Source organism: Toxotes jaculatrix, chromosome 3 (genome assembly GCF_017976425.1).
Source record: "Toxotes jaculatrix isolate fToxJac2 chromosome 3, fToxJac2.pri, whole genome shotgun sequence".
NCBI classification, from domain to species: Eukaryota; Metazoa; Chordata; class Actinopteri; family Toxotidae; genus Toxotes; species Toxotes jaculatrix.
Genome location: NC_054396.1, coordinates 16,143,466 through 16,170,603, shown reverse-complemented (window position 1 = coordinate 16,170,603; position 27,138 = coordinate 16,143,466). Strand labels below are relative to the sequence as shown.

At 40.8% G+C, this 27,138-nt stretch overlaps 4 protein-coding genes and 1 long non-coding RNA gene across 7 annotated transcripts in view; 3 read left to right on the top strand and 2 right to left on the bottom strand.

Annotated features, from left to right (window-relative positions):
* The first annotated feature begins 2,243 nt into the window (after window positions 1-2,243).
* zgc:112334 (uncharacterized protein LOC619199 homolog) lies at window positions 2,244-5,171 on the top strand. The gene is made up of 11 exons (XM_041033579.1): window positions 2,244-2,285; window positions 2,853-2,960; window positions 3,073-3,169; window positions 3,248-3,382; window positions 3,462-3,660; window positions 3,759-3,890; window positions 4,077-4,176; window positions 4,276-4,447; window positions 4,621-4,765; window positions 4,863-4,917; window positions 5,025-5,171. Exons 1-11 carry the CDS (start codon window positions 2,244-2,246, stop codon window positions 5,169-5,171), a joined length of 1,332 nt encoding a protein of 443 aa, XP_040889513.1.
* An 896-nt stretch (window positions 5,172-6,067) lies between these two features.
* ndufaf3 (NADH:ubiquinone oxidoreductase complex assembly factor) lies at window positions 6,068-9,005 on the bottom strand. The gene is made up of 5 exons (XM_041033607.1): window positions 8,886-9,005; window positions 7,326-7,521; window positions 7,136-7,202; window positions 6,851-6,951; window positions 6,068-6,688 (listed from the first exon to the last, which is right to left on the bottom strand). The coding sequence occupies exons 1-5, from the start codon at window positions 8,972-8,974 to the stop codon at window positions 6,581-6,583; spliced, it is 561 nt and encodes a 186-aa protein (XP_040889541.1). The 5' UTR covers window positions 8,975-9,005; the 3' UTR covers window positions 6,068-6,580.
* Window positions 9,006-9,696: 691 nt separating this feature from the next.
* On the top strand, window positions 9,697-18,298 carry LOC121178996 (NCK-interacting protein with SH3 domain-like). Of its 2 annotated transcripts, none has more exons than XM_041033547.1 (13): window positions 9,697-10,022; window positions 10,930-11,042; window positions 11,135-11,345; window positions 12,025-12,100; window positions 12,302-12,843; window positions 13,833-14,003; window positions 14,629-14,715; window positions 15,054-15,192; window positions 15,317-15,397; window positions 15,710-15,838; window positions 16,067-16,156; window positions 16,261-16,433; window positions 16,526-18,298. In XM_041033547.1, the coding sequence occupies exons 1-13, from the start codon at window positions 9,852-9,854 to the stop codon at window positions 16,748-16,750; spliced, it is 2,208 nt and encodes a 735-aa protein (XP_040889481.1). In that variant the 5' UTR covers window positions 9,697-9,851; the 3' UTR covers window positions 16,751-18,298. The 2 variants fall into 2 exon arrangements, with proteins under 2 accessions (XP_040889481.1, XP_040889480.1); XM_041033546.1 differs by having other exon boundaries at window positions 12,299-12,843.
* LOC121179040 lies at window positions 14,917-19,139 on the bottom strand. Of its 2 annotated transcripts, XR_005893846.1 has the most exons (5): window positions 18,961-19,139; window positions 17,990-18,098; window positions 16,166-16,422; window positions 15,727-15,825; window positions 14,917-15,173 (listed from the first exon to the last, which is right to left on the bottom strand). It is a non-coding gene; the product is annotated as an uncharacterized LOC121179040 (long non-coding RNA). The 2 variants fall into 2 exon arrangements; XR_005893847.1 differs by lacking the exons at window positions 15,727-15,825; window positions 16,166-16,422.
* Window positions 18,981-27,138, top strand: part of prkar2ab (protein kinase, cAMP-dependent, regulatory, type II, alpha, B) — an 11,266-nt gene continuing 3,108 nt past the window's right edge. Inside the window, 8 exon segments of the mRNA XM_041033575.1 lie at window positions 18,981-19,074; window positions 19,178-19,297; window positions 21,047-21,139; window positions 21,713-21,809; window positions 22,580-22,658; window positions 25,797-26,035; window positions 26,509-26,544; window positions 26,631-26,770. Coding sequence (XP_040889509.1) covers window positions 19,193-19,297; window positions 21,047-21,139; window positions 21,713-21,809; window positions 22,580-22,658; window positions 25,797-26,035; window positions 26,509-26,544; window positions 26,631-26,770 — 789 coding nt within the window. The 5' untranslated portion in view covers window positions 18,981-19,074; window positions 19,178-19,192.

The following is a 27,138-nucleotide window of genomic DNA, read 5'->3' as shown; positions in this document are numbered from 1 at the left end:
CGTATCCCGAAACTCGCGGAGTCAGCGCTGGACAGCACAAGTTTGCGTTCCTCCTACGCCGCTCGATACTCTGATAACAAAAACGAGCGCAACAACTCCTTCTCAAGGTCTCATGGGTAATAGAGTTTTGGTTAGCATGTCAGGCAGAACGGGAAAGCGTCACTGACCGTAGTTTGATACTACGCAATGTTGAAACTACGCTGTTTTTTTCTTGTTGGGAATTAAGATATCCAGTGGTGGGATATAAGTTAGTACATTTACTCGGGAACTGTATTTAAGTACAAATCTGTACAATTCATGCTTCTATTATGATGATAATGATGATGATAATAATAATAATAATAATAATAATAATAATAATAATAATAATAATAATAATAATAATAATAATAATAATAATAATACACTTGAAACCACATTATCATCTGGTGCAGTCAAACAGAAAAGTACTATTTATCTAGCTCCATGCCAGTCAGGCTCCCCATCATATGCATGTATAGACGCTACCCTGACTGAGGTGAGAGTGCACAGGTGTTGTCAACCAGAGTACTCATTCTTGCATCACCTATTAACCTGTCCATAATTGTTGGCTGTGTGCATTGTTCTGTTTGAGTGTCAGCCACCATGGGGAAGTTGTTTAAGTCCCCTGAGTGAAGCTGCAGCTCATCAACAGATCTATGAAGCATGCTGTCCTCCTCAGAAATTCCAACTGTTAAATGAGAATAAATGCAGTTAAATCACAGAAACTATCAAGATTTCAATGATTTGTTTTGGGGTTTTTTTGAAAGCAAACTTACTTTTCTTGTTGTCTGTGAAACAAATCTGCTGGCCAATGGGATGATCATCATACGACTCCTCCTTGACAAAGATGAGATCAGGTTCCCTCTCCATCAAGTCTATTGGCTACCGACAAGACAGGTGAAAAACAGCTATGAACATAAAAATCATTCGGTCATCGCTGTTCATTAAAGAAGTTATTGCACTGAAGATGAAAACCAAAACCAGTTGGTAAATGATCCACTGACCTGTACTCCCATGCTTGTCATAGCAACAGGCTCCATTGTGCCTTTTCTGTGAGAGAGGTTTTTCTCTTCTCTCCAAAAGTCCATACATGCAGAAAATACAGAAAATGTTTTGGGCTTCATTGGTAAAGAGGCTTATGTGTATGTGGGTAAAGAGGGTGTGCTTGAAGAACAGGGCAGTGGGTGGGCTTCTGTAACTGTTTCTGAGTTTTTATTGAGAAATAACAATTTTTCTACAGTTTTTGGACTCAGTCGGTTTCTTCTTTTACAAACTATTTCCCCAGCCTTGAAAAAAACCCGTTCAGATGGTACAGATGAGGCTGGGGAGTGTGTGTGTGTGTGTGTGTGTGTGTGTGTGTGTGTGTGTGTGTATTTACATGTAATTAATTTATATGTCTTATCTATATCTAATGTTATTTAGGATTATATATCTATATACTTATCTATATAACTCTTTATCTATATCTAATTTATAAATTATAGATCTATTGCTCTATATACACTGATTCTCCAAAAATACACTATCAACACTACTAACTCTCAAAACACCTAACAAACGCAACAAACTGACATAGTCTGCAAAGAAAAATTCAAATGACCGCCACTATACAGAGCTATCCTATCTCTGAATACACTCGATTCCCCACTCAGTAATATGGTAGGTAATAGAAAACAGCTTAGCGGCGCAGATGATTTTTTTTTTTTACGTGGTTGTGCCGCCTCCCGGCTGTCCGGTTTGCCCGTGCCAAAAACCGCCACTGCTTTTACCAAAGGCAGATTGTGAATGAAGGACGTTTGAATGTAAAAGTACTCTGCTACAAGTAAACGTCCTTCATTCACAATCTGCCTTTGGTAATGTATTAATACTTTTCTTCATTTAAGTAAGGCATCTGAATACTTCTTTCACCACCACTGGCATATCACCTGAATCTGCAGTGACTAGGACACCCCATCTCCTGTAGCCAATCTGGATAGATGTGCCAGTCTTTAAGAGGATTATTGCAAAGGCGACCACAAAGCACTTCTCATTATCATACCTGTCTCTCTCTGTATACATGCACATGCCCACACGTGCGCACACACACACACACACACACACACACCTGCACACACACACACACACACACACACCACACACATACACATACTGCAAAAGACTGTACTCAGGAAAAGCACTAGGACTCAGTGAGGCAGTGAGAAACAAGTAAAGTGAGAGTTACGATGCAGGAATATGATATTATAGTGCTTGGAACTGGACTTAAGGTAAGAAAGTTTGCATTTAATGTAATATACATAGCCCATAATATACATAGCAGAGTAACTTGCTGCTTTTCCAGAGAGAAATCCAGAGTTAAAGCCCCAGGAACAAACCAAAGTATCTTTTATTGTCTATGTGTTTTTCTGTGTGATGGGTACAAAATAGGTCAAGTTGTGCCATGACTAAGACATGTCTTTTTGCATAATGTACTAAAAAAATTAACTATCCTACACAGTAATTGTTATCATCTCCTTTACTGTCATCAAATTGTTCTTCAAGCTCAGATGCAGACACATTCATGTTTTGTACTTGGTGCTTAAAAATATACAGAATCATCAGTTTTCATTTTCTGCCGTAACTATAGTTACTCTTGATAATATAAGCGATAGTAACATTTGTCCTTTTCTTTGTACAGTTTTACAAGCAGACCTTTGAAGCGTCTGTTGCTGTTAAAAGAGATTTATAACAATTAACTGCTCGTCATGATCTGCAGATGCACACTGCTGTCCCACATTTTAAATGATTCTGGCAGCCCTGACCCACTAACTAACTGCACCCCCCGTCTCTCTCAGGAATGCATCCTCTCTGGTTTAATGTCTCTAAGTGGGAAAAAGGTTCTTCACATTGACAAAAATCCCTACCATGGTGGAGAGAGTGCATCCATTTCCCCCCTTGAGGAGGTGTGTTCATACAAACAGCAACACATAAGCACACATGCATGTACGCGTCTTCCACTTCAAAAGGGTTTGTGATTTGTGGTGTTAACTATACAATATGTCTGTGCATCTACAGCTGTACAAGAAGTTCAAGGTTCCAGGTCCTGCTAAATCTATGGGCCGTGGGAAAGAGTGGAACGTTGACCTCATCCCCAAATTTTTTCTTGCCAATGGTGAGAGCTCAGTGTTTTTCATCTGACTTGTGCAATGAATTCTGTTTGCATTTACTGAGTGCTGCCTGTTTCCATTAGGTCAGCTGGTGAAAATCTTGGTGCACACTGAGGTTACTCGGTATCTGGACTTCAAAGTCGTTGAAGGCAGCTATGTATACAAAGCAGGAAAAGTGCACAAAGTCCCCGCCACAGAGGAGGATGCCCATGCTTCTGGTGAGGCTCTTTTGTTTTTAGATATATTTCCATGCACATTTATTGTTCAGTTTAATTAAAGATAAACACAATGTTTCAGATCTGATGGGCATGTTTGACAAGAGGAGGTTCAGGAAGCTGCTGCTCTTCGCCCTGAACTTTGACGTGAGAAACCCTCGGACCTACCAGGATGTGGATCCTAACAAAACAACCACACGGGACCTTTTCTGCCGCTTTGACCTGGGATTAGATGTGATGGAGTTCACAGGTCATGCTATAGCCTTACACAGCAGTGAGAGGTCAGTCACAAGAACTTTTATAAACCAGATGCTGATTGATGATCCTTTAAGTTAAAACCTGCCTGATCTCATTTACTGACTGCCGGTGTCCCCTGTAGTTACCTGGACCAGCCCTGTGTGGAAACCATCAGACGGATCAGGCTGTACGCTGAGTCTTTGTCCCGCCTCAACACCAGTCCATACCTCTACCCTGTGTACGGGCTGGGAGAATTACCACAGGGATTTGCCAGGTTATATTTTGACTCATGACATTCAGAGCAGATGCAAACAGCCTGACAGTGACATGGATTTTCAGAAGGTGGTCTTCTAAATGTTTATGATCACAAACATTTATGGCAACATTCAGGGATTCACGCTGGCTACTACAAATGCAGTTGGTATGTTTACGTTACCCATCCTGCCTCTGTGTGTTTCAGACTGAGTGCAGAGTACGGAGGAACTTTCCTGTTGAACAGAGCAGTGGATGAGATTGTGATGGACAACGGCAAAGTAAAAGCTGTGAAATCTGAGGGGAAGGTAAGGCGGATGCAGAAAAGTGGTGGAGGCACTGGATAAAATATCCAGGGACTCAATTGTGCACTCTGTGATTTTGTCTTTTCTCTCTCTCTTTAACAGCTGTTCCACTGTAAACAGCTGATCTGTGATCCCAGCTATGTTCCCAACAGAGTGAGGAAAATGGGCCGTGTCATAAGGGTCATATGTTTGTTAAATCATCCAGTTAAAAACACCAATGAGGCCAGCTCCTGCCAAATCATCATCCCACAAGCTCAACTCAACAGGAAATCAGGTATTATGTTTGTCAAAGCCTGAAAAATAAGTGAACCACTCCATCGACCATCAACCATCAACCACTCCACAGAATCTTTGTGAATAAATGATTTTGCTCAAATTTAATCTTTGAAAAAATTATCACCGTGATTTATAATGCATGGACAATTCCTTCTCTGTTTTTCCATGCAGACATTTACATATCTGTAGTGTCCTACACCCACAATGTGGCCTCAGATGGGATGTACATCGCCACAGTGAGCACCACTGCAGAAACCAGCAACCCAGAGAAGGAGGTGCAGCCTGGGCTGGAGCTTCTGGAGCCTATCATGCAAAAGTTTGTGAAACTTTAATGAAGTATTTCATTTTACTGTTCTTTTTTTTTTTAAACTTTATTTAACAGGTGTTATTTTCTGTCACCACCTTGAATCTAGATTTGTTACAGTCAGCAACCTGTTTGTTCCCAACGAGGATGGAAAGAAGAGTCAGGTAATGAGATAGAAACAAGATAAATAAAAGATTTTTTAAAAATGGGATGAACTGCGATGGGCCCAGTGTTGGTAATACATTTCTCCTCTGTCCTCTTTCTTCACTAGATATTTGTGTCTCGCTCATATGATGCAACAAACCACTCTGAGACTGAATGTGAGGACATCAAAGACCTGTACCACCGGATCACAGGAGCAGAGCTGTGCTTCGGGGGATCACAGAGACACCAGTCTCACAACTCCGATGACGACTGACGATGACTCTCGACATTAGGACCAAATATTTGGAGAGAGGGCGTTAGGTAGCATGTAGACTGGATTGTGAGTGTATTATGTAAATGTTGGATGTCCTCTAATATGTTTGGTATAATTTCTCCCTTTTGTCAAGTCTATAAAACATGATGTTGAGTAACAGTTTGGAAACCTTTTTTCCTTTTGTCAGTGTTTTTAAGTTCCTTTCCTCTGCATCCATCAACACAGCTTTTTTGCTACACAGTTCTTAGGTTTTCCTGTTTACAACACCAAAGTAAAATCCTGAGCACACTGGCTTTTGTGACAATCAAAATTACTTGTCAAAAAATAGTCTTACACATATTTCTATTTTGTTTAACAGTCCCCCACCTTAGGGTCTGAATGAGGTATAACTTTTAATTAACCTAACATCCTTTCTTCAAATGGATCAAGGTGACCTAACAGGTATTAGTCTGACTTTTTTTATCCTTCAAGCACCAATCAGTGCAATTCTTTTTTTCAGAAGCAGCAGGTGAATGTAATCAAGCAGCATCCCGCGTGTGAACGTCAGGGACTTAAGCACTGAGACTGACGTTGGGCATGTGGCTCTGAGGCAGATGATTAGAGATGAATCACAGTGATGTGCAGAGGATTTGTGGATTCTCTTATCTATGGAGCTTATATGAGAGAAGGACAAAGCCTCTGAATTATGTCATTTGCTGCTGGAGACAGAGGACACACAGACGCACAGATATAAGAGGCTTATCCAAATTAAGGACAGTCGCCACACACACACTTCAGACAGGAGGTTGGAACGTATTCACACGTATGACATTTCACTTTTTTGAATACAGATCCCTTTTATCTGTTGCACAGACAACATCAACTCTTCATTATGTCTATTTAAAAAGAAAAAAATACAGTATACAAGGTTGGTTTTATTATACTTTTATGCTGTACATGAAAAGACATTAAATGCACGACACTCAAGTTCTTGTTTGTCACATATATATATTCTATACATACAGTATTTCTATACAAGAATACAGCTGCATTTTATTATGGTCTAATTCTCCATCATTGGTGTCTTCAGTTGACTACATTAACCTAAGCATTTGCGCGCACACACACACACACACACTTCTACATTTACATCTCAAAGAAGTACAAATGCTTGTACAAATCTGTACATTAAATTATGATCAAACTTTTGTTTTTACTCTTGAATAAAATCTCAAATTGTCATGAACCCAACGTTTAGCGTGCCTCAGAACCATGGAAGACAAGGGTGGCTCTAAAGATATTGATCTATGCAATAACTTGTAACCAAATATTGAAGGTGGAGATAGCTGTTTTAGTTCCTTTGGGAGCTTTGCACAGAAGAAAAATAACAATCTTACAGGCCTGCACTATTTTATAGTACATCACAGCACTCATTCCTGTGTTACTTCCAGGGCTGTGCTGACGGGCGGAGGGATCAGACCAGCAGCTGCTACTCTTCGCTCACTAGTCAGGAAGTTGAAGGTTGCACATGCATTTGGCTGAAAAACGGCAGAGATTAAAACATTTTTTTTAGCTCAATTAGTGTTTAAGGCGTTGTGGGGAAACAGAAAGTCTTCATGACTTCATGATAAAGTAAGACTTTCATGCTGTCAGGATGAGAAAATGCATGTCACTACATTGATATACTGGGCATCCATTACCGTGTCTTGCACCTCCACAGCGATGCCTTTTCTCTTGAGTAGAGCGAGGACAGCGGGGTCAATTCGTTCAAGCCGTGCACCTGTCCCCAGCACAAGAATCTCTGCATAAACAACATATGAACCTAGATGAGTGATGAAATCAAGGAAAAACTTGGATAACTGCATGTAGATGCTTCCATACAGGGCCTGAGGGCTCACTGTATCATTTGATGAGTGCTTTAATCTTTAATTTTTCACCCATCTGTATGTTGGTTTGCATTTATGTTTTTTTTTGGGTTTTTTTACCTATTCTTGGTTCAAGCATGTGGAAGAGCGAAACACTTTCCTCTGTGATGTCTCTGTAACTGCCAACCTGCAAAAAAAAAAGAGATTTAAAACCATAAAAACCAAACAGAAAGTTGAGTAAATTAAATGCAAAGCAGCAAATCATGCAACAAACCACGGTTTGTGAAAACAGTTTCGATATTTCTCTCACATTCCACTGCAGGATGGCAGGAGGCAGCACAGCACAGGGTCCAAACACCGTATTGCCATTGATGTTGAATCCTCTGGAACTGTAGCTGTGGATCATGACCCCACTGCCCGGCTCCTTCTGCATGACGGACACCGTGGTACGCTGGTACATCTCATCATCACCGGGTCCCAATCTATGAGCGCGAGACAGAAACGGGCTGGAACGAAAGAGGGTGAAACTCAGAACCATTAATATATTAAGTGCACAAGTCTGATCATTTGTCTATTATTTACTGTCAGTGTTATTACAAAGAGTGCTTGTAGCCTGAAAGTAATTACGTATTTATTGTGCAGGTCTTGTCTCTGTATTCTCCATCACTTTAAACTTCACAAAAACAGGCTGCACTGCAGAAGTGCTGCCATATGGCCCGGTTTAAAAGCCAGAAATCTAATGCCAACCTACTGACAGGGCTGACAGCCAAAAGCTTTAGGCCCATTTCTGCAGAAAAGAGGCAGCCAAGAAACAAACATTTCTGCTCGTCCAGCTGCAGCAAGTTTTACCCTGTTCTCACACTTTTTCTTCCTGACTATTACAAAAATATGAGCAAGTACAGCAATCCTTTGGTTATGAGATGTGATGCACTGCATTTTCTGTTAAGCTGATGACTCAACAGCTGGTTTTTAGAGCAGCACAGCAAGGGGCTCACGAGGTGATCTGGCCTGAAGAAAGTGTGAATGCTATGACTGACTCCACCAGATGGAGCCAGAGATGCTGTCTGATGGGCAAACCAGATTCGGGCTTGTTCCAAATGGGAATCTTGGGAGTTATAGTGGTCGGGGGGGAAAAAAAAAACACTACGCAAATTCCAAACAATAAAAAAAAAAATCTAAAAAAAACAAAACAAAACCTCTTCAGCAAATGCTTGAGCAAGATAGGACTGATCATTGCATCCACAGTTTCTTTATTCACTGTTGCTGAGCAAAGTTTCAATCAATCAGATCCTCATCAGGCACAAAACAGCAGTTTATATGATCTGCAACAGATGACAGATCTGAAAAGCCACTGGCTGTAGGCTAAGGCAACCATATATGTGTCTTCAGAAAACAATTAGGTAATCATCAATAACAGCTATCAACATGTGAAGTGGAAAACAAGATGATAAACAGAATCCCGAACAGAAAATGACAAAAATAAGAAATATTTTATATATTTATTTTTTATTGTATTGACTTTTTATAATACAGTTTTGCAGTCCAGTTGTTGACACCTGTGACTATTTCACTGTTTTCTGAAGATTTTGAAGCTACAGCCAACGGCTTCACCATTTTTAATTAACATCTCAAAAAAAACCAAACAATATAACCTATGTTGAATAAAAATAACACTTGTGTCAGTTCAGTATTTCATAACAAAAACATGACTCTTTTATGTCCTCGTCTCCAAAGAAGGACAGTCTGAGAGGAGGAAAGTCAAATTACGAGACAGTTATTTAACCGACCACTCTGAGGTTTTTGTTTTGGGCTTTTTTTTCCTTCAACCTAAATGAATCAGCAGCCGTGAATAAAAACAAACCCACCATACCTTGAGAAAGCGGGTACTGCCCTGGAGGAGAAGAGAAACCCCTGTGCTCCTCTCTGAAGGAGGACTCTGCTACACACCGCAGTGGACATGTTGGCGGCGTGAACCACCCGGCGACACACAAGGGGGACAGATTTCTGTGTGACACCAGCCCCTCGTTTCCGGTGTTGCATAACGCAAAATCGAGCAATATTTTATTTCAAGTCTTAAACCATCTACTATTTCATCTTAAACCACCACGGTGTATTATATTAGTCGTTATATATTATTAAACAAAAAGCTTAAGTTGATCACCAATTGTTGTTTGTTAAAGCAAACAAAAGTGTTTGTAATTTAATAATAACAATAATAATATGACTCCTTAATAATGTGCCATCCTATTGCCCAACCTGAAATAAGACGAATTATTATTGATTTTTAAAAAGTAGTTAATTTATGTTCACATGTTTGTTATATATAATATAATATAATATAATATAATATAATATAATATAATATAATATAATATGATATGATATGATATGATATAATATAATATAATATAATCATCTGATGAGTGTAATACAGAATACTTTGAAACATTAATGGAGTTTGTAGTGTATATAGGGGCTGAGATATAACACAGCTGATGTCTAGGGGACAGTTACAACATGCAAATCAAAGTTGCCTTTGACTATTTTGTAAAATCTTATGACCCTGCACTTTACTCTGCCTTCGATTAAAATGCCTGGGGGGCGTGTTCAGAGTGTGACAGCGCCTCCCCGCGGTGTTTACTGGCAACAGTCACGGGTCAGATGATCGGGCTACATTGTAAATAGACAGCAGCGATCCGCCGTGGCCATGCCTTCGTAAGTCTCTTTAATTCACCTCCAGCACAGCAGATCTTTCAACTCCGACGCCCTTCATCTTCACACACCATTTCTCCAGCTGTTTGGGGTTAGTTCGGCGTGTTGAAGTGTTATTAAAAGTATGTACCGGTCTCTGTACGCCTTCCGATCCGCGGAGCCCAACTCGCTTCACTTCGCGGCCGGAGAAAGCTTCTTAATCCTGGAGAGGAGTAACAAACACTGGTGGCTGGGGTCCCGCTGCAGCTCGGGAGAAACCGGCTACATCCCCGCCTCATACATCGAAAAGATACAGGTAAACGCCACTTTCAGACCTGCTGGTTCTCGCTTTTTATCTCAGTGAATACACGAGCGGTGTGACCATGTCGCGCCCTGAGGTGAAGAGAAATCCAGTGAGTGTTAGGGGTTGATGGGATCGAGGGAGACAGATCCAGTGTAACTGTGCAGTGCCGTGTGTTTCCTGCAGTGCAGGCCATGTTGAAGCTGACTGCTGATTGCTGCACGTTTTTCAGAAGAACCCATGAATTATTGGAAGGGTTGCATCATGTAGGGACATGGCCTTCTGCACTGCAGCTGCTTACTGCGACAGAGAGGAGGCACAGGATAGGAGTGAGGAAAGGATGGGATGATACAGTCCAGGACAGGATAAGGAATGAGACGGGACAGCTCCACAAGGACAAGGCCACCAGAAAACAGAAAGCCATTGTTTCTGCTTTCAAATTAAAATCATTTCCTCCTGTGATTCCATCTGCATTTTATTATGAAGAATCACTCTCAACTCACCTTCTCTTTGTTTCATAAGTAGCTACTTCCCTTTGCATAGTGTCTTCTCTGTTTTCTCTGTCACACCCACATGTGCTCTTTTGTGATCCAGACTTACAGACTTGAACCAGTCAGAGCATGTATGCTGTAAAATCAGCACACCGTGGCAGGATAGGAATGCTCTCTCCTGTTATTAGTGACATTGGCTGTGGAGGTTTAATGAGCCTGAATGTGAGGCCTCGCTGAGCACGTGTGACACTGGTTAAAAGGCTGTTTTTGTTAGATAACCGCCCTAGTTTGTTTCTGCCTGCTGTCACACATGCCCCCAAGCTGTGATTTTGTTCTGTTTTGTTTAAAGTTTAATAATTATGCATGCTGCCATGTTCATGAATATTTGATTTGTTCTTCTCCTCCCTCCATATTTTATCTTTCTCTGCTAGGCTCCGGAGCAGGATGAGGTGTTGCAGTCTATTGACAGAGCAATCGAAGGCATCCACAATGTGGCCTTAAAAAACGGGGGCAAATACAATCTGGAGCAGCGAGATGTTCTGCAGTGAGTCCAAAAATGCACATGATAAGTGTCAGATAGTAAGATATTGTCCTGTTTATGTCCCAAAATTGACTCTTTATCCTTCTCTGTCACAGAAAGCTGATCCATCACAGGAAGGAGACCCTTGCACGACGGAGTTCCTCCTCCTCCAGTCATAAACAAGGCCTCCCATCTTCCAGCAGTGAAATATCTCTCAGTCAAACTCCTCCTCCACCCAATGGCCTTAACCGAGACTATGGACGACAGGCAAGCGTGCCATTGTCAGGAAGCATGGACAATATGCAAGGAGAACAGGGCTTCTACCAGGTAACACACTCATTCCTACACTACACACAATATGCACTCAAACTGCTTTGAATGTGGTTTATTTCATATTTGTAGCTCGTGCATTCAGGGCCAGATTCATCTGTTCAGCCTCACAGCTGTTTGTAAACCCACTTGTTTTCCTCCTTAAACAACACAAATATGTTGGTTTACAAAATAATATTTTTTTATTGTTTCTGTTCCACAATCTTTCCATGTGTGTCTTTGGTCAAATGTCTGTTCATGACAACTTCGTTCCTTACAGAGACTTTCAGAAACTGACAAGTACTCCTATGCTGTAATAGTACTACCTGCCCCAGGTATTCTGTGTCTCAGTTTGTGATAATTTTGGTTGAACACATCCAAAGTTTACCAGCCAAGATCTCGGCCATGAGCTGCAGCATTTCCTCTTCCAATCTGCTTAAGAATCTTTTTTTTTTTCTTGAAAATAATCAATAGCTGCAGCCTTATATAGTAATAATGCTTGACTGGTCTAAAATGATAGTGTTTTTCTGTGGTGGAGATTCGGTAACAAATTTGAGTTCGAATGTCAAATGACATGACAATGGACATGGAGGTTATGCCCCCACCCACCACACCCCTCCCAGGGTCTGGGCCCCCATGACAGCTGCCTGCTTTGCCCGGTTGGTAATCCAGCCTTGCCTGTGTCCTCCTCTTGCAGGTGCCTCCTCAGCCTCGCCGTGCTGCTCCGATCACCCCTCCTCCCCCTGAGAAGCAGAGAAACAGCCGGCGTCCAGGTTAGTGACAACACAGGGTTTATAACATAGAAACACACTGCAGTGTTAGACATTACAGCAGAGTGTTTTTGCTGATGCTACCTGCTTCAGCTCTATACTTCACAAACATACTCTATTCTTAGTCAGGTCAATCCTGTTCCCTCTCTCTTCTGTAACTGGAGCTCTCCCTCTCTCTCTCTCGCTCTTTCTCTGTGTCAGCAGAGCCGGAGGTCCCCTCCAGAGTGTCCTCTCTTCCTCCGTCCCCTGCTCCCTCTCTCTCAATCAGCACCACCTCCTTAGAGTCAGGCTCCTCCCACTCTCTGGTCTCCTCTGATGTCAGTTTGCCAAGTGTTTCCAGCACCCCCCCTCCTCCTGTGCCATCCCGTGTGAAGCCCACTGCGCCGCCTCCAGACGTTTTGCCCTCTGACTCTCCTCCTCAGCCAGCTCCTGCAAAGAAAAGCCCGGCGCCGCCACCTCCCCAGCCCACTCCCCCTTTGCAGCCCATTGTAGAGAACCAGCCAGAAAGTGAATGGCCTGTTGCCCCCCCGTCTGTCGCTGAAAGCCCTCCTGGCAGCCCCACTACCTCTGAACCGGTTCCCATGACTATTGGAGCTGAGCTGATCGAGCTGGTACGGAAGAACACGGGCTTGAGTTACGAGCTGTCGCGGGTCGCTGTCGGCGTGGTGGTCGGCCATCTCCAGACGGCTTTACCTCAAGCCTCCTCCGCTTTGGAGCAAGTTCTCGTCTCGCTGGTGGAGAGCAAGGTCAGATTTGTTTTCATTACATCATGTGGATTCAGCATCCTGGAGCCCTGCCAGCTTAAAGGAGAATACCGGTGTCGTTTAAAGTTACAGCTCAGGCTGCATTTAGCTGACATTTCTCAGTGTTGTTTTGAAAGGCATGGGACAGTACACTCATTTCCTGTTTATAAATGCACATTTTGCAGTGTCAAACCAAGCGTGAAAGACCTGCTGATTGTTTCCTGGCAGACATTTCTGTTTCTTCCTCTTGGTTTAAGATGGTTAATCATGTAATGTAACACTAAGCAGCGGCTGGTGAAAGTGCTTTGCCTACATCCTGTTTTCTCATCCTTTAGTAGAGACCTCTTCATTGTGCTTTTAGATGTGAAAACCCCTGACTTGGGCTTAACAACATATTGATAAAGTAAAAAGAATTTTAAACAAAACGAAACCGAGGGCTGTAGCTTGATTTTCAAGCTTGTATATATTGTTTTTAATGTCTTTTAAAATTAATTACAGAGAATAGCCTCCTCTGAAGGTAGGAAAACAAAGGCTGATATCTCCAACTATACTGTCTGGACGCAGACACCGTAACGTAACACAGTGAAGCATGCAAGATGATGCAACATAAAACACCAGTGTTATCCTTCAGATCTGCTCTAATCAATATTTTCATTGTGACAAACCCACAGGAAACTATCACCCAACAACTGCAATTTAGCAGCTTATAAGCAGCCGATTTCTAATATTTTCACTTTTTCACTTTAAAAGGTGATAATACGTCGGTAATGTGTTGCTCTGCACTAAAAAATGAATTACTGCAGGTTGACAGGTAACATTGCAGCTGTTTCTAATAGAGGTGAGAGAGGAGGAGGTGGAGGAGAGGTGTGTAAATTGTGTGCTAAAGCTGTTCACACAAATCATTGTCTTAATTCAAGATTCAAGATTTTACCCACATATAAAATATATTTTTACTTGATAAATTAAATAGTGACTGTTTTCTACCTCTGCAGGATCTGAGCGCAGCGCTGCCGCAGGGCCAGGTGTGTCATGATGAGCAGCGGCTGGAGGTGATCTTCAACGACCTCGCCCGTCACCGGGACGATTCCCAGCAGCGTAGCTGGGCGCTTCATGAAGACCACGCCCTCATCGCCTGCTTCCTTGAGGAATTACTGAAGATACTGGTAAGATGCAGGGAACGATTCACATTTCTAACAGTCTGCAGGGTTTCAGTGTCCTTACTTAGCTTTTAAAAACTGAAGAGCCTCATAATGAAAGCCCTAAATCCATCATGAGTCATTATGGATCAACATGTACAGTAATGTAATGAGTTTAAAAAAAGGACCTAAAAAAGAAGATTCAGAGCAGAGACAGTTTTCAGTGAGAGCTGGAAAAATACTAGGCCACTAATTCAGCATATATCATACAAAGGAACCGTCTCATTCTCACCATTATATTACGAAAAAGGTTTCTGTTGGGATGAAACTGCGATGTGGCCACCGGGCCTACCCAGATGTCATGGACATGTTTGATAGGATCAGAGCGGCTCAGACGATGCTACAAATCCAACAGTGTGGTTAAAGACCGAATCTGTAAACCCTCCAGGCTGCCAGATATTCTTTGTTGGCAGTTCGTCCCGACCGAAACTCAGATCAGGGTTGGGATGTTCAGATGAGTTTTTAATGGGCTCCATAATCCTCTGGTGTGTCCAGGGACCACGACTGTCCAAAGGATTATGAAGTTACATAGTTACGATGTTATTATACCAGCACTGTTACAACTAAGGTCTGTTTTTTTTTGTTTCTTCAGACTGATGCAGATCCAGAAGTGTGTAAAAGGATGTGCAAGGCCAACGATTATGAGAATGTGCTCTCTCTGGTTTCATATTATCAGATGGTAAGACACAATAATAACACTCTGAATGTATTCAGGAAAAACAATAGTTCAACAGGGTTAAAGTAGAAAAATGTTTCTGTGAACATGAAGCTGCTGAGCTTCCTCTTATGGCTTTTTATTAATTTACTTGTTATTAATGTACCTGTTCCACAATAATATTCAATTCATATTCTTTGTTTATTACATATTCTGTTAAATAAATGCTCCAAAGTATTGTGCAGTGCTATGAGTGCCTCAGAGGTCTGAATATGTAATTACTGTGTCAGCATGCATGTTGGCGATGTTCAGTGCACATTTGGTCTTTTTTGGCTCATTGCTGCCGTCATGTGACCGTGCAGGAGCACCGTGTGTCTTTGCGGCTGCTGCTGCTCAAAGTGTTCGGGGCGATGTGCAGCCTGGACGCTGCCCTCATCTCCACCCTCCTCAACTCCATCCTCCCCATGGAGCTGGCCAGAGACCTACAGACAGACACACAAGGTGAAAGCATGGACCTTTTTCACAGCATCCCTTTAATAGAAACACAGTTACTCAAATTTTTATTTATTTATTTATTTATCTGTCTGTCTGTTTATTTATTCAGTGTCTGTTTTTCTTTTCTCAGAGCACCAGAAGATGTGTTACACAGCTTTGGTGCTAACTATGATCTTTTCAATGGGCGAACAGGTGCCATATCATCACTATGGTATGAATGAAAAGGCTTTCTGATATTATCTAAGGCTGCTGCGTTATGACACATTTTCTGTGGCGTATAACATATACACTGCCCTTCATATTGAACCCCTGCCTGTAAAGTTATGCTCATAAAAACTGAAAACAGAGAAAAACGGTTTTGTTTTTAGCTTCATGACATCTTTCACCTCCTCTGACAGATAATGGAAGGTTTTCCCAAGCTAAACAAAATCTGCTTGAGTTGCATGAATTAAAAGGTGCTTTAAAAGGACAGTGTGTGGATTTGTGATTATGCATGCGTAATTCTGACCCTCCCTCCTTTCAGAACACTTGAATGCTGACTTTGTTCAGTTTCTGCTGGGTGTGGTAGAGGACGGGCTTCCATCTGATCCCACAGAGCAGCTGCCTGACGCCTTCCTGAACCTCCTGCTGTCCTTCAACCTGCACCACACAAGTGAGAATATCCTCAATAGACTTTTCTTATAGCAGAAATTTACCTCATGAAGTTAATGATGGCTGGAATCCAGCTCCTGCTATTGTGCACAACTGGGTTACTGTCATGCAGAACAGATTTCTACACTCCTGTACTTTCTTGTTCCCAGCTGAACTTTGGAGGAGTTTTGTTGAGCTTTTGTTGTTTTACTATAGATACTTATTTGTACTGCTTGTCTGTGTCACCCAGCACCCAGCAACAATGTGATCATGCAGGAGCTGAAGAAGAAAAATGTCAAGTTCCTGTCAGAGAAAGTGCTGCTGCTTCTGAACAGAGGCGGTAAAATACCGTTGTCATTTCCCATTTTTCATATCCGTTCTCAGAGTGTCTTCAGTGTCGTTGATCCCGTCGTTCATGCATCTTTTTTTACTCTCCTCCTCCAGATGACCCGGTGTGTATGTTCAAACACACCCCACCTGCACCGCACTCAGTGCTCAAGTTTCTGCAGGATGTTTTTGCCAGCACAGAGACGGCTGACATCTTCTACCGCACTGACATGATGGTGATGATTGACATCGCCGTCCGGCAAATATCTGACCTTTCACCTGGAGACAAGGTGAGACACTGACATGTTACAGATGCTATTTCGGATGTATCAACAGATCATTAACTTTGATTACAATCTCCTCTCTTTCCCTCCCTGTAAAGCTGCGGATGGAGTATCTCTCACTTATGCACTCCATAATGCGCTCGACGGACTACCTCGAGCACCAGCACCGCCTCTCTGACCTGCAGGGGGCGCTGCAGAGGATTCTCAGGGAGGAGGAAGATCCTGGAGAGGACGAGGGGAGCGCCACGGCGAAACAGATGGATAAGCTAATTGTACAGCAGATCTACAAGGAGTTCCCACAGATCTGTGAGAACCAGGACTAACCATATGAGTAGCATGCTCGCACACTGTAGTCTGCTCCCGTCTACTGCAGGGAGGTACGATAAAGCTTGAAAGAGGAAGAAATGATGTTTGATGGGACGCCCTGTATTCTGTGCCAGCCTGTCCTGAGAGAGGCAAACCAGTTTTGCCAAGGTTTTCTTGGACTCGTTGTCCGTGGCTGCGGCATCCATGTGATGTTGATTTCTGAAAGATTTTGCTTTTTCCCCTCTCACATGAGTTTTATTTGAGTGGGAGTTTGTCTTTGGTGTGCTTCAAGAAGGGCAAAATATGACAAATGTGCAAAAAAAAACCTGTGAGGTTTAGTCATACTTGGAAATTAAAAATAGCCAAAATCTCTCGGCCAAGCTTGAGAGCTTTTCCTCACAGTCAATCCTTAGCAATAATCACCTTAAAAATCATACATGAACTTACTGTACTCAAACGTATTTTGAAATTTAAAGTAACTGCAACTACGACTGAAACGTATTCTAACCAAACAAACTTTAACCAAATTAATTTTAGAACAAAGTTTTGTGGTGAAAAGGCAGAGTTAAAACTATGCTCAAATAACAGTGCCACCATATGAACTGTTGTGAGAATACTTTATGTGCTTCCCTAACAGTGGGACCAAACTACTGTGTGTTACTGAGAGCATTATTTTCTTTATAGAGTACATTGTCCCTAAAACTGACCTCCTCGTTCATTCACCCCTTCATTCATCATGTTTGAAATTAAAATCAAGTTGAACAAGTGTACTATCATAGCAACAAAAAGCACACTCTGGCTCATGTGTTATCTCTACTAAGCTTTTAGCTGAGTAACTTGCTGCTACATATTGAATCTCTCCTGTGGCGCCGTCTGCAGTTTTCTCAATCTGGTACGATTGTCTCTTTACTGCTTTTCAAACTCTTAAAGATGATCGCTCTGTACTTACATATGCGAAGCTCCTCAAGTGTCAGGAGTCATTGACTGTTTACAGATTAATGTCGGTTGAACTGAAGGGTTTTTGTTCGTATGCTGCATTCACACCCAGCCTAACTGTGCTGCAATAAGGCTTTTAAAAACTTAGCTGTAAAATACTGAGTCTTGGCTGATGTAAGGGAAAAGCAGTTTAAATGAGTCAGTGTTGTTGATTTCCAGTTATTATCTCATGGTCCTACTGAAAATCAAGATGAGGGAGAGAGAATACGGGGCATTTCTTTTATCTCCATGTGGTCTTATACTTTAACAGCAACATTTACCTTTCCTTGTTTCTTCCCCATGATGTAGTGGTTGATGTTGTTCTCCCATCTTACACTTTAACTTATCTTCTTGTCCCCGGCATGGCTTCTCTTGTCTGGAAACATGTCTCTGAGAACACAATCCAGAAGTGATATCAGATTTTTAGTTCATGTCTGAGTACTCATTCATTCAGTGTTTGTGTGTCTGTTTACAGTGTGTGTGTGTGAGAGAGAGAGAGAGATGAACGTCTCCTTTCCATGATTAACATTGTCTGCAAAACTGCTACAACTGTGTTATAATAAAACTAATAAAGTTATATTTTAACAGTGGAAGTGGTTGGATTGGTTGTTGAGAGGGCGATTGTGTGACAGAATAGTTTGTTGAAGTTTAAAACGTAATAAAATCTTAATTCAAGGTTTTGTTAGGATGTTGTTGCTGACACTGTTACACTCAGGATACTAAACAACAAATGGGAGTGAGATTTAACCAGGTTAAGAGTTAAACAGTAATTTATGTGATAAAGAACATCTCAAAGCAGACAAGTGTGTCCAATATGTGCAAAGATTAAATGAGAGTCAACACTAATTTCACTCATGGTCCTGTATTTTACTCACAATCAGTTTCTCTTTAAAAACCTCTTCTTTTGAGTTTTATTTACTTTTTTGGGTCATCATAATCATTATTATTATTATTATTATTATTATTATTATTATTATTATTATTATTATTATTATTATTATTATTATTATTATAGCAACGTTTCCTTGTTTGGCACTCATGAAAACAAAGAACTGTAAAATGACAAAATGAGAAAAGAAATAAATAAAAGAAACATTCACACAGAAACTAATCTGCATATACACATAAATACACACAAGCAGACACTAACAACGTGTGATTTATTTATCTTTATATTTACTTAATATTCTTAATTCAAGTTTCAAAGGTGACAATCAAAGCCTTTCCACCCGGACACCAAACCGAGACGTACCACGGCAGCTCTGTGTTGCAGTCAGACCGGTCCGGGTAGATAAGTGGGTGAAAGGTCCAGCAGGCAGGAGAAACAGCAGCGCACAAACACCTCTCACAGACACGCACAGACCAGGTGAGATGTTATTTCTTGTTTTTGTGTGTTTTCTGTATTTGTCGGCGTGTCTCGGTTTCCTCACGGCGTCGCTTTCATTGTGTTTTTTTTTTTTCTTCAGCAGAGCAGGAAACTAAAAATGTCCAAACAACCGCAGCCGATCAGTCCGCTGAAGAACTTCTTCGCTGGAGGCTTTGGAGGGGTCTGCCTCGTCTTCGCCGGACATCCACTCGACACCATTAAAGTAATTACTGAACAGTGTGTGCGTGTGTGTGTGTGCCACTTACACGCTGCGTTTTATAGCCAGGACATTGCATCTGTAGGGAGCAGAGACAAACATGTTCCTGGTTAGAGTCAGAGTCAGCTGTGTGGATGTAACATACTGCTGCATTCAGTGAGTTAAATGTTACTGCAGAGAGCTCAGTGTCGGCTCAGCCTGCTGCAGCCCTTTGACCCACATACAGTCAGTTTTATGACTCAGCTCACTCACTGCTGAGATCTCACCTGAAGGCAGGACTGTTGTCATCACACTATCACTGCATTAGACCCACAGTATATAGTTAGAATAATAAACCACCGGGGTCAGTATATTGTAAAATATCAGCTTATTGCAGATACATGACTGTGCTTTCAATAATAATACCGCAGGTAGTTTTTATTTATCAGTTAATGTCATAAAGAAAAAACTAAATCAAATCAGTGTTCAGTGTGACCACCGTTGCCAGAATTTTTCTGTGGACTTAGTCTGTCTCAGTGTCTTCCGTCTCTTCATGTAATCCCAGACTGACTCCATGATGTTGAGATCAGGGCTCTGTGGGGTCGAGACCATCTGTTGCAGGATGACTTTTTTGTTCTTGTCGCTGAAGGTGGTTCTTTATGACTCTGGCTGTAGGTTTGGACTTGTTGTCATGCTGCGATTAGACGCCTCCCTGATGATACTGTGTGGTGGATAAGAACACATTTATCTTTCCACCTTTTAATTAAATAAATTGATGTATTATTTTCTTTCTTTCTTTATTTATTTAAGTCCAAAGTCTTTAAAGTCTTACAAACATCCCACATCAGGGGGTATAAAACACATTGCCTCAGTGTCGTGACAGCTTAATTATGAACAGTTTCAGCAGAAAGTGAGAGTGTCAACTAGTAAAGTTATTATTTAGAGGTGAATTTTTTATTTTTTAGCTCGTTTCACTTTGATACACATCTATAAGCTCTGGCCAGCTGACATGAAACACATTCCAGTGAGAAACAGCAGCTAGTGGCAGAGGACACAAAGTTAGCTTTACAGCTAGTGAGAAATTACCAAAAACCAGCAGCAGGGTTTAAGAGCGCAGGCACAGACCCCTAAAAAAAGATTAGCACATTAGCATTAGAACAGAAAATTTGCATAACAAATAAGATCTTTCTGATATTTCCCCAAAGACCCTTTTTCTCGCTTTCACTAAAGCAAAACTATTGACAATATATTTAAAAACACAGTGATATTATTTTCAGCTGCAAAAAGGGGCTCTGACTTTAAGTGTCAGATTATTTTGTGATCACGGGTGTTTAAACTTGCATTAGCTGATTTTTTTTTTTTTGTGGCCACAAAGGAGCAGAGCAACAGGGTGTAAACAAAACACTGACATATTATCAGCTAATGGACTTGTTACAGCAAACAACTTAGCAAACAGTTTCATATTTACATATCCAACAGACACAGAGCAACAGTAGAATTTATTTGGAAATGTGTTTTCTGGCCACCAGGCAAATAAAAATCCAATATTTACTCCCTAAATATTGGATTAATTCGCAGTCCGGGCTTGTAGTTGGTGTTCAAACTCATCCAGCACCTTCTGGATGAGTTTGAGGTCAGGGCAGTCAAGTGCATCCGCTTCAAACTCTGAAAACCATTTCCTCCATTTCTTGTGAGGTCCACAACTCTTTCCACATGTTTGCCATATTCTTTGTGTGTGAGGTCAATACAAACCCTGTCTTCTTCTTCTCCTCTCAGGTGCGTTTACAAACTCAGCCCAAACCCAAACCTGGAGAGATCCCCCTGTATGCTGGAACCATTGACTGTTTCAAAAAGACATTAGCCAAAGAGGTGAGGATGCATCTCAAGGAAATATTGGGTAAAATATTGTATTTCCTCCCTCGTGCTGATGTCTCCTTGTCATCTTCTTCCCTTACAGGGTTTGAAAGGGCTTTATAAAGGCATGGCAGCCCCGATTATTGGAGTCACACCCATGTTTGCTGTCTGTTTCTTTGGATTCGGACTAGGCAAGAAACTACAACAGAGAACTCCCGATGATATCCTTACGTAGGTGATTGCTCTCTCTGAGGTGGCCATATTGCTCGGCTAATTGTTCCAAAGACTGCATGATCATTTGTACGTGCATCAGCCTCTTTCACTCGTCTCCTGCAGGTATCCACAGCTGTTTGCAGCAGGGATGTTGTCTGGTGTGTTCACCACAGCCATCATGGCTCCTGGAGAACGAATCAAATGCCTCCTACAGGTCAGAGGTCACTGTATGTGAATGTACAGATAAGCAGAATCTAATCTGTGACCCCCTGCTACTGAAAAACGGCAAAATTGAGGTTGTATTTAATCAATGTAAATAATGTGTGTGAGTGTGTGTTTGTTTGTGTGTTACAGATCCAGCAATCAAGCGGGCAGGTGAAGTATGCCGGACCCATGGACTGTGTCAAACAGCTGTACCGAGAGTCTGGGATCAGGGGAATCTACAAAGGCACCGCTCTGACTCTGATGAGAGGTGGTTCTTTACTCTTAATAGATCCTGAATCTGAGCAAACATCACAAGTTCAGTGTATAACATTCATCGCTTTGCTCATGCTGTGCTGGATATTTACAATGGGTGGAAAGAATAATGAGAACACGTCATGCAGAAGAACCTAAACTGTTAAAAGTTGCCCTGTGGAGTTTGCCTGTAAATACACAAAGTTTCTGTTAACATTCGATGCTGCTCACCAAAAACGCACTGTGTGCAAACTGAATGTGCTGAATGCATTTCCTTCCTGGTAACACATCTGGAAAAATTATGTGTTATGTACATCAGCACATTGTTGCTTTGGTGTGTTACTGCCACCTGTTGATCAGTATGAAACGATTGGCAGGAATGTAGATCATGTCACATGCACTTTGTCTTTGTCATGATTTTTAAAATTCACTTTGACATTTTTTATAATGTTCCTGTTACTGACACAGGTTGCAAGCTCAGATAATTTGGGCATTTAGAGCTCTGCTACTTTTTTTTTTTTTTTTTTTTTTTTGCTAACATTCTTATGTAAATGTGTCAAGTTACTTCTGAGTTTAAGTCTTTTTCATGAAGTATCTTCATTATTTTGTAAATTCCCTGTAGGTTGTTATCATAGTCTGTGTAAATGTGTCTGCTTCAACTTGCAAAAGCCACTAATATATAATGTGAAAATAAGTATGGTATATTCACATAGAAACATTAGGTAATAACTGACAATTATACATTTAATTATTTATCTAATAACCCCTTTTTGTGTTGTAACTCAGATGTTCCAGCCAGTGGGATGTACTTCATGTCCTACGAGTGGCTGAAGAACCTCCTCACACCTCCAGGAAAAAGGTGAATGTTTGTTTTTCCTCACAGTATTTACAACTGTCTGTTTTAAAAGGACCTGAGCAGCTGAACCTGTTGTCTTTTCTCTGCAGCCATAACGAGCTCAGCATTCCCAGTGTGCTGTTTGCTGGAGGAATGGCCGGGATCTTTAACTGGGCTGTCGCAATCCCACCCGATGTTCTCAAGTCTCGCTTCCAGACAGGTTTGCTTTTAGATTATGTTAAATTTTTTTTTTTTTTTGAGTGTGAGTATTTTTACAAGTCTGGAAAAAACACTTTGATTTTGCTTGAAATTTAAGATCATATATTCTCTTTCTTTTTTTGTCTCATTTTTTCCATTTGTTAAGTTCCCACAGTTACAGTTGAGCATTAGTGGTTCATTCTCCATTATGCAGTTAGAGGGTATGTAGAAGTACTGAGTCACTGGAAATTAACCAGGCTGGAAACAACAGATGCCTCATAGATGAGTTATAAACTGTCTTTAAGAAATAAAATACAAGCCTTGTTCCTTTGACTTACTACTTCTGGATAAATGTCTTCACTTTTGTTCATGTTGTTAAAGATGAGTTTTTCCTATGGTTTTTTTTTTTTTTTGTCTGTTTAAAATGTGTCTGTGTCTGAGTTTTGTAATGTGTCTTTCCTTCAGCTCCTGAGGGAAAATATCCCAACGGTTTTCGGGATGTTCTGCGGGAGCTGATCAGAGAGGAGGGCGTGGCCTCGCTCTATAAGGGCTTCAATGCTGTCATGCTTAGAGCTTTCCCCGCAAACGCAGTGAGTGGACTTATACTTCTGTTCAGTGACATTGTGAAGGGCTGGGGTCAGTTTGAAATGTTCAAGGAAGATAAAGAGGATTTGGCCCTGAATGCCAGAGGTTCAGCTCTGATATATGATGTGAAGAAATTAGATACTCTCATTAGCAATTCTGTAGGATATTGCAGATGAAAAAACAGGATCACTAAGCTGTAAAGTTCAGTACAGGTAACATAGTCTGAAGCGACTGTTTTTAAAGGAAAATAGAAAATAAGTTAAAGTTTAGATTAACATGTACATTTTTTCCCTTTTTCAAACTAGATTGAAACAAATTTTGTGTAAATTTGAGTAAATTAGAAATGTAGGAGGAATCAAAGCAGATTGCCAGTTTCCAAACTAGCAAATGTGCTACACTGTCCAAAAACAAACAAACAGCTCTTATTCCATCACTGTTCAAACTAAGTGGTTTTATTTTCTTGTTTTCAGGCTTGTTTCTTAGGATTTGAGCTCGCGATGAAGTTCCTGAACTGGTTAGCACCAAACCTGTGATGAAGGCTCAGCGTCACCTCGTACGTGAATCCCAGGATGAGAACTGTGTAACGCAACAGCGGAGTTATTAGCAGTGCACACACACAAACACAGAATCAAAAAATACAAAGAGATTTTAACAATTTTCCAATAATTTACTTGATTATGTTGGAAACCTTGTGGTACTGTAGAGCACGTGGATCATTCAGACCTGCTAAGGGTTCAGAGGGTACAGAGATGTTGTGGTGCCAGTGTCAGTACACATACACACACACACACACACACACAGACAGTCGAATGTTCTCACTCCTTCTTGTTTTACCTATTTTTGATTTTTATTTTAAATTCTGTTTATTTTTTATATAAGAAAAGGAGTAAGCTGAACATGCTGTGCCTTACCTTTTGTGTACATATCAGGGAAAAGGTGCATCTTGTCGTACCGTGTGTGTTCAGTCTCTCAGCAATACACGCCTTTCAGACTGTCCTTCGAGTCCTACACCACTCAGTGACCACTGATGCTAACTTCAGTTTCTGTTTGTTTAATGTGAAATAATGACAGTAGAGTTAATGAGATTGATCGAACAGTATATGAATGTTGGCATGTATAGAAAATAAAAAACAGAATCCATATTTAGAAATGAGACGTTGTGCACTTTTTTTTCCTAAAATTTCCTTTCAGTTAGTTGTACTAAAAAATAATACACAAATAATGTCATTGCCATAAAACGTAGAAGCCTTGAATGTCCATATCTGTTTAAACTACTGAAGCAAAGAATAATAAGATTGAGTGATAGTAAATTATACAAAAGCAAATAAATACAAAGAATTTGAAAGAGAAAAGAGCATACCTGCAGCATTTAATGTCAGATGTTTAACATTTTCCCTAATTTAAACTGGACTTCTATATAGTTTTGTAAAACTTTAGCTCTAGCCAGACAAGACTTTACAATTGGCAAGACCAAAATATATGATAAGGATTGGCCTCGAATGACTCAAAGCAGCTGACGGATTAATGTAGTGAGTTTTCTGAACAGGTGAAATAACAAACCTGAAGTTTCATTTTGAAAGTCACATCGATTCTGCCACTTTCCCTCAGTTATGTTTCAGCCTTATGCTAAAATAATTTTAATTTGTTTTTCACCAATGAATCTAAAATCAATGTCCCATAATGACAAAGCAAAACAGAATTTCTTCTCAAATTCATTAAAAAGGAAAGACTGAAACATCACTTTGACATAAATATTTAGACCCTTTGTTCTGACACTTGAAATTCAGCTGGTGATCAGGTGCCTCCCATTTCTCTTGATCATCTTTGAGATACTTCCACACCTTGATTGGAGTCCACCTGTGGCCAGTTCTACTGATCGGACATGATTTGGAAAGACACACACCTGTCTTACTGCTAACACTGCATATGAATGCACTGTACTCAGATTCATGTACGATTAGATTTAGAATCTATGAATTTATCAATGTGACGGTGTGTGTTTTGGCAGTTTCATTCTGATTTCCAGGACGAACAATTAAAAGTCCTCTGTGTGTGTGTGTAGTTTGCCAAATCATCAACTTCTGAGGCGTAATCCATTGGACAGCCTTTAATTACATCTGATGCGAAAAGTTCAGGTCAATACTTTCCAACAAGCTGTGCTAAATAAAGAAATCAATAAGCTGCTGAATGTGTGAGAGAGAGTGGGGCAAGAGGAGGAGTCTGTTTGCTCCTGTGATGATGGTCCGGACAGGAGATTGTTTATCAAATCTGCAGGACATTTAGTGCTGCTGCTGCTGAGGTTTAATATTTCAGGTCCTCTAGAGGTTTTTGGTTAATTGTTAATGATCAAAATCCAACCTCTGACCTCTGAAGCTGAACAATGAGTAACGTTGAGATACCAGCTGGTTTAAAAGAGCTCTTACAGGGATACACCGTGGAGGTGCTTCGCCGCAGGCCGCCAAACTTGGTTGAGTTTGCCGTGCGGCATTTTACACAAATTCTGGAAAACCAAAGAAATGACCAACGAGCCAAGAAACACAGCGCCAAGCCAGCAAGAAAAGGAGTCACCTTTGAAACGAATAAGTCGCCAAAGGATGATGAAGAGGAGGAGGAAGACGCTGTTAGTGAGTATTACTAGGTGATTTCCAAAGAAATATTAAGAAATGTCATCTAGTGAACGGTTCAAACCACAACATCACACAAAGGAAATGGAGAAACTACCTACAGACTGAGATTTGCAAGCTCCCAAAAACATGTTGTATTGATGCAAACTTTCAATCCACAAGGTCATAGACAGGCAAACATCCATGTATACAGATCTAAAAATAACAACTCCGCCTACAATTAGAAAATCACATGATGAAAAAAACAAAACAAAAAACATTATGTCCAAAGAATTGACAATGCATGTAAAAACTAATACAGGACATATGTGATTTTTTTTTTTTGTTAGAAACAGTTTTATGTTTTTTGCAGTAGTAATAATGTGTAGAGATGAGAACAAAACAGCACCAAACACAGGAACTGTAGCAGTAAAGTGGGATGACCTTCCTTTAATAAACTTGTAAAATATATTCTCCATTATCTCTCTCTGCAGAATCCACCGCCAGTAAATACAATCGCAGAGTTTCAGGTCAGTAACTGGAGCATAATGCGCAGTGAATATTAATTTGTGTTGACCATGGTATAGTAATTTTAAGTTGCTTGGTCCTGCTGCAGTTTGTGCAGAGGCGTACAACCCTGATGATGATGAGGACGATGACGCAGAGCCTCGGGTGGTGCATCCCAAAACAGACGAGCAGCGTCGCAGACTTCAGGAAGCGTGCAGAGACATTCTGCTGTTTAAAACACTGGATCAGGTAACAACCGCTCACAATGAGGGTGAAAAAAAAAACTCCTTTAGATGATGAGTTTTCTTTTCCAGATTAAATTTCAGTATTAAATTTAACTATACACAGACACACGCACACTGGAACCTAATCTGAGTATAAAAAGTTTATAGGACAGCTGCAGCTCTTTCCAGCTGCTGGATCTCACTCTGGTTCTCTGTTTTCACTGGTTTCCGGTTTGTTGAAGAACTGGTTTTAGATCACCTCTGTTGGTTTATGAATATTAATTTGTCTTGACCAAGGTATAGGGATTTTAATTTGCTTGGCCCTTGGTTTATAAAGCACTGAATAGTTTAGAGCCAAAGGACATTTCTGATTTCTTCACCATATTATTAATT

Coding starts and splice junctions, on each gene's coding strand:
- zgc:112334 (XM_041033579.1), top strand. CDS start 2,244: ATGCAGGAATATGATATTATAGTGCTTGGAACTGGACTTAAG. Junction 3,661..3,758: donor GCCTTACACAGCAGTGAGAG/GTCAGTCACAAG, acceptor TGTCCCCTGTAG/TTACCTGGACCAGCCCTGTG. Junction 3,891..4,076: donor TTACCACAGGGATTTGCCAG/GTTATATTTTGA, acceptor TGTGTGTTTCAG/ACTGAGTGCAGAGTACGGAG.
- ndufaf3 (XM_041033607.1), bottom strand. CDS start 8,974: ATGTCCACTGCGGTGTGTAGCAGAGTCCTCCTTCAGAGAGGAGCACAG. Junction 6,952..7,135: donor CATGCTTGAACCAAGAATAG/GTAAAAAAACCC, acceptor TTGTTTATGCAG/AGATTCTTGTGCTGGGGACA. Junction 6,689..6,850: donor CTGTGGAGGTGCAAGACACG/GTAATGGATGCC, acceptor GCCGTTTTTCAG/CCAAATGCATGTGCAACCTT.
- LOC121178996 (XM_041033546.1), top strand. CDS start 9,852: ATGTACCGGTCTCTGTACGCCTTCCGATCCGCGGAGCCCAACTCGCTT. Junction 11,043..11,134: donor GAGCAGCGAGATGTTCTGCA/GTGAGTCCAAAA, acceptor TCTCTGTCACAG/AAAGCTGATCCATCACAGGA. Junction 15,398..15,709: donor GGTGCCATATCATCACTATG/GTATGAATGAAA, acceptor CCCTCCTTTCAG/AACACTTGAATGCTGACTTT.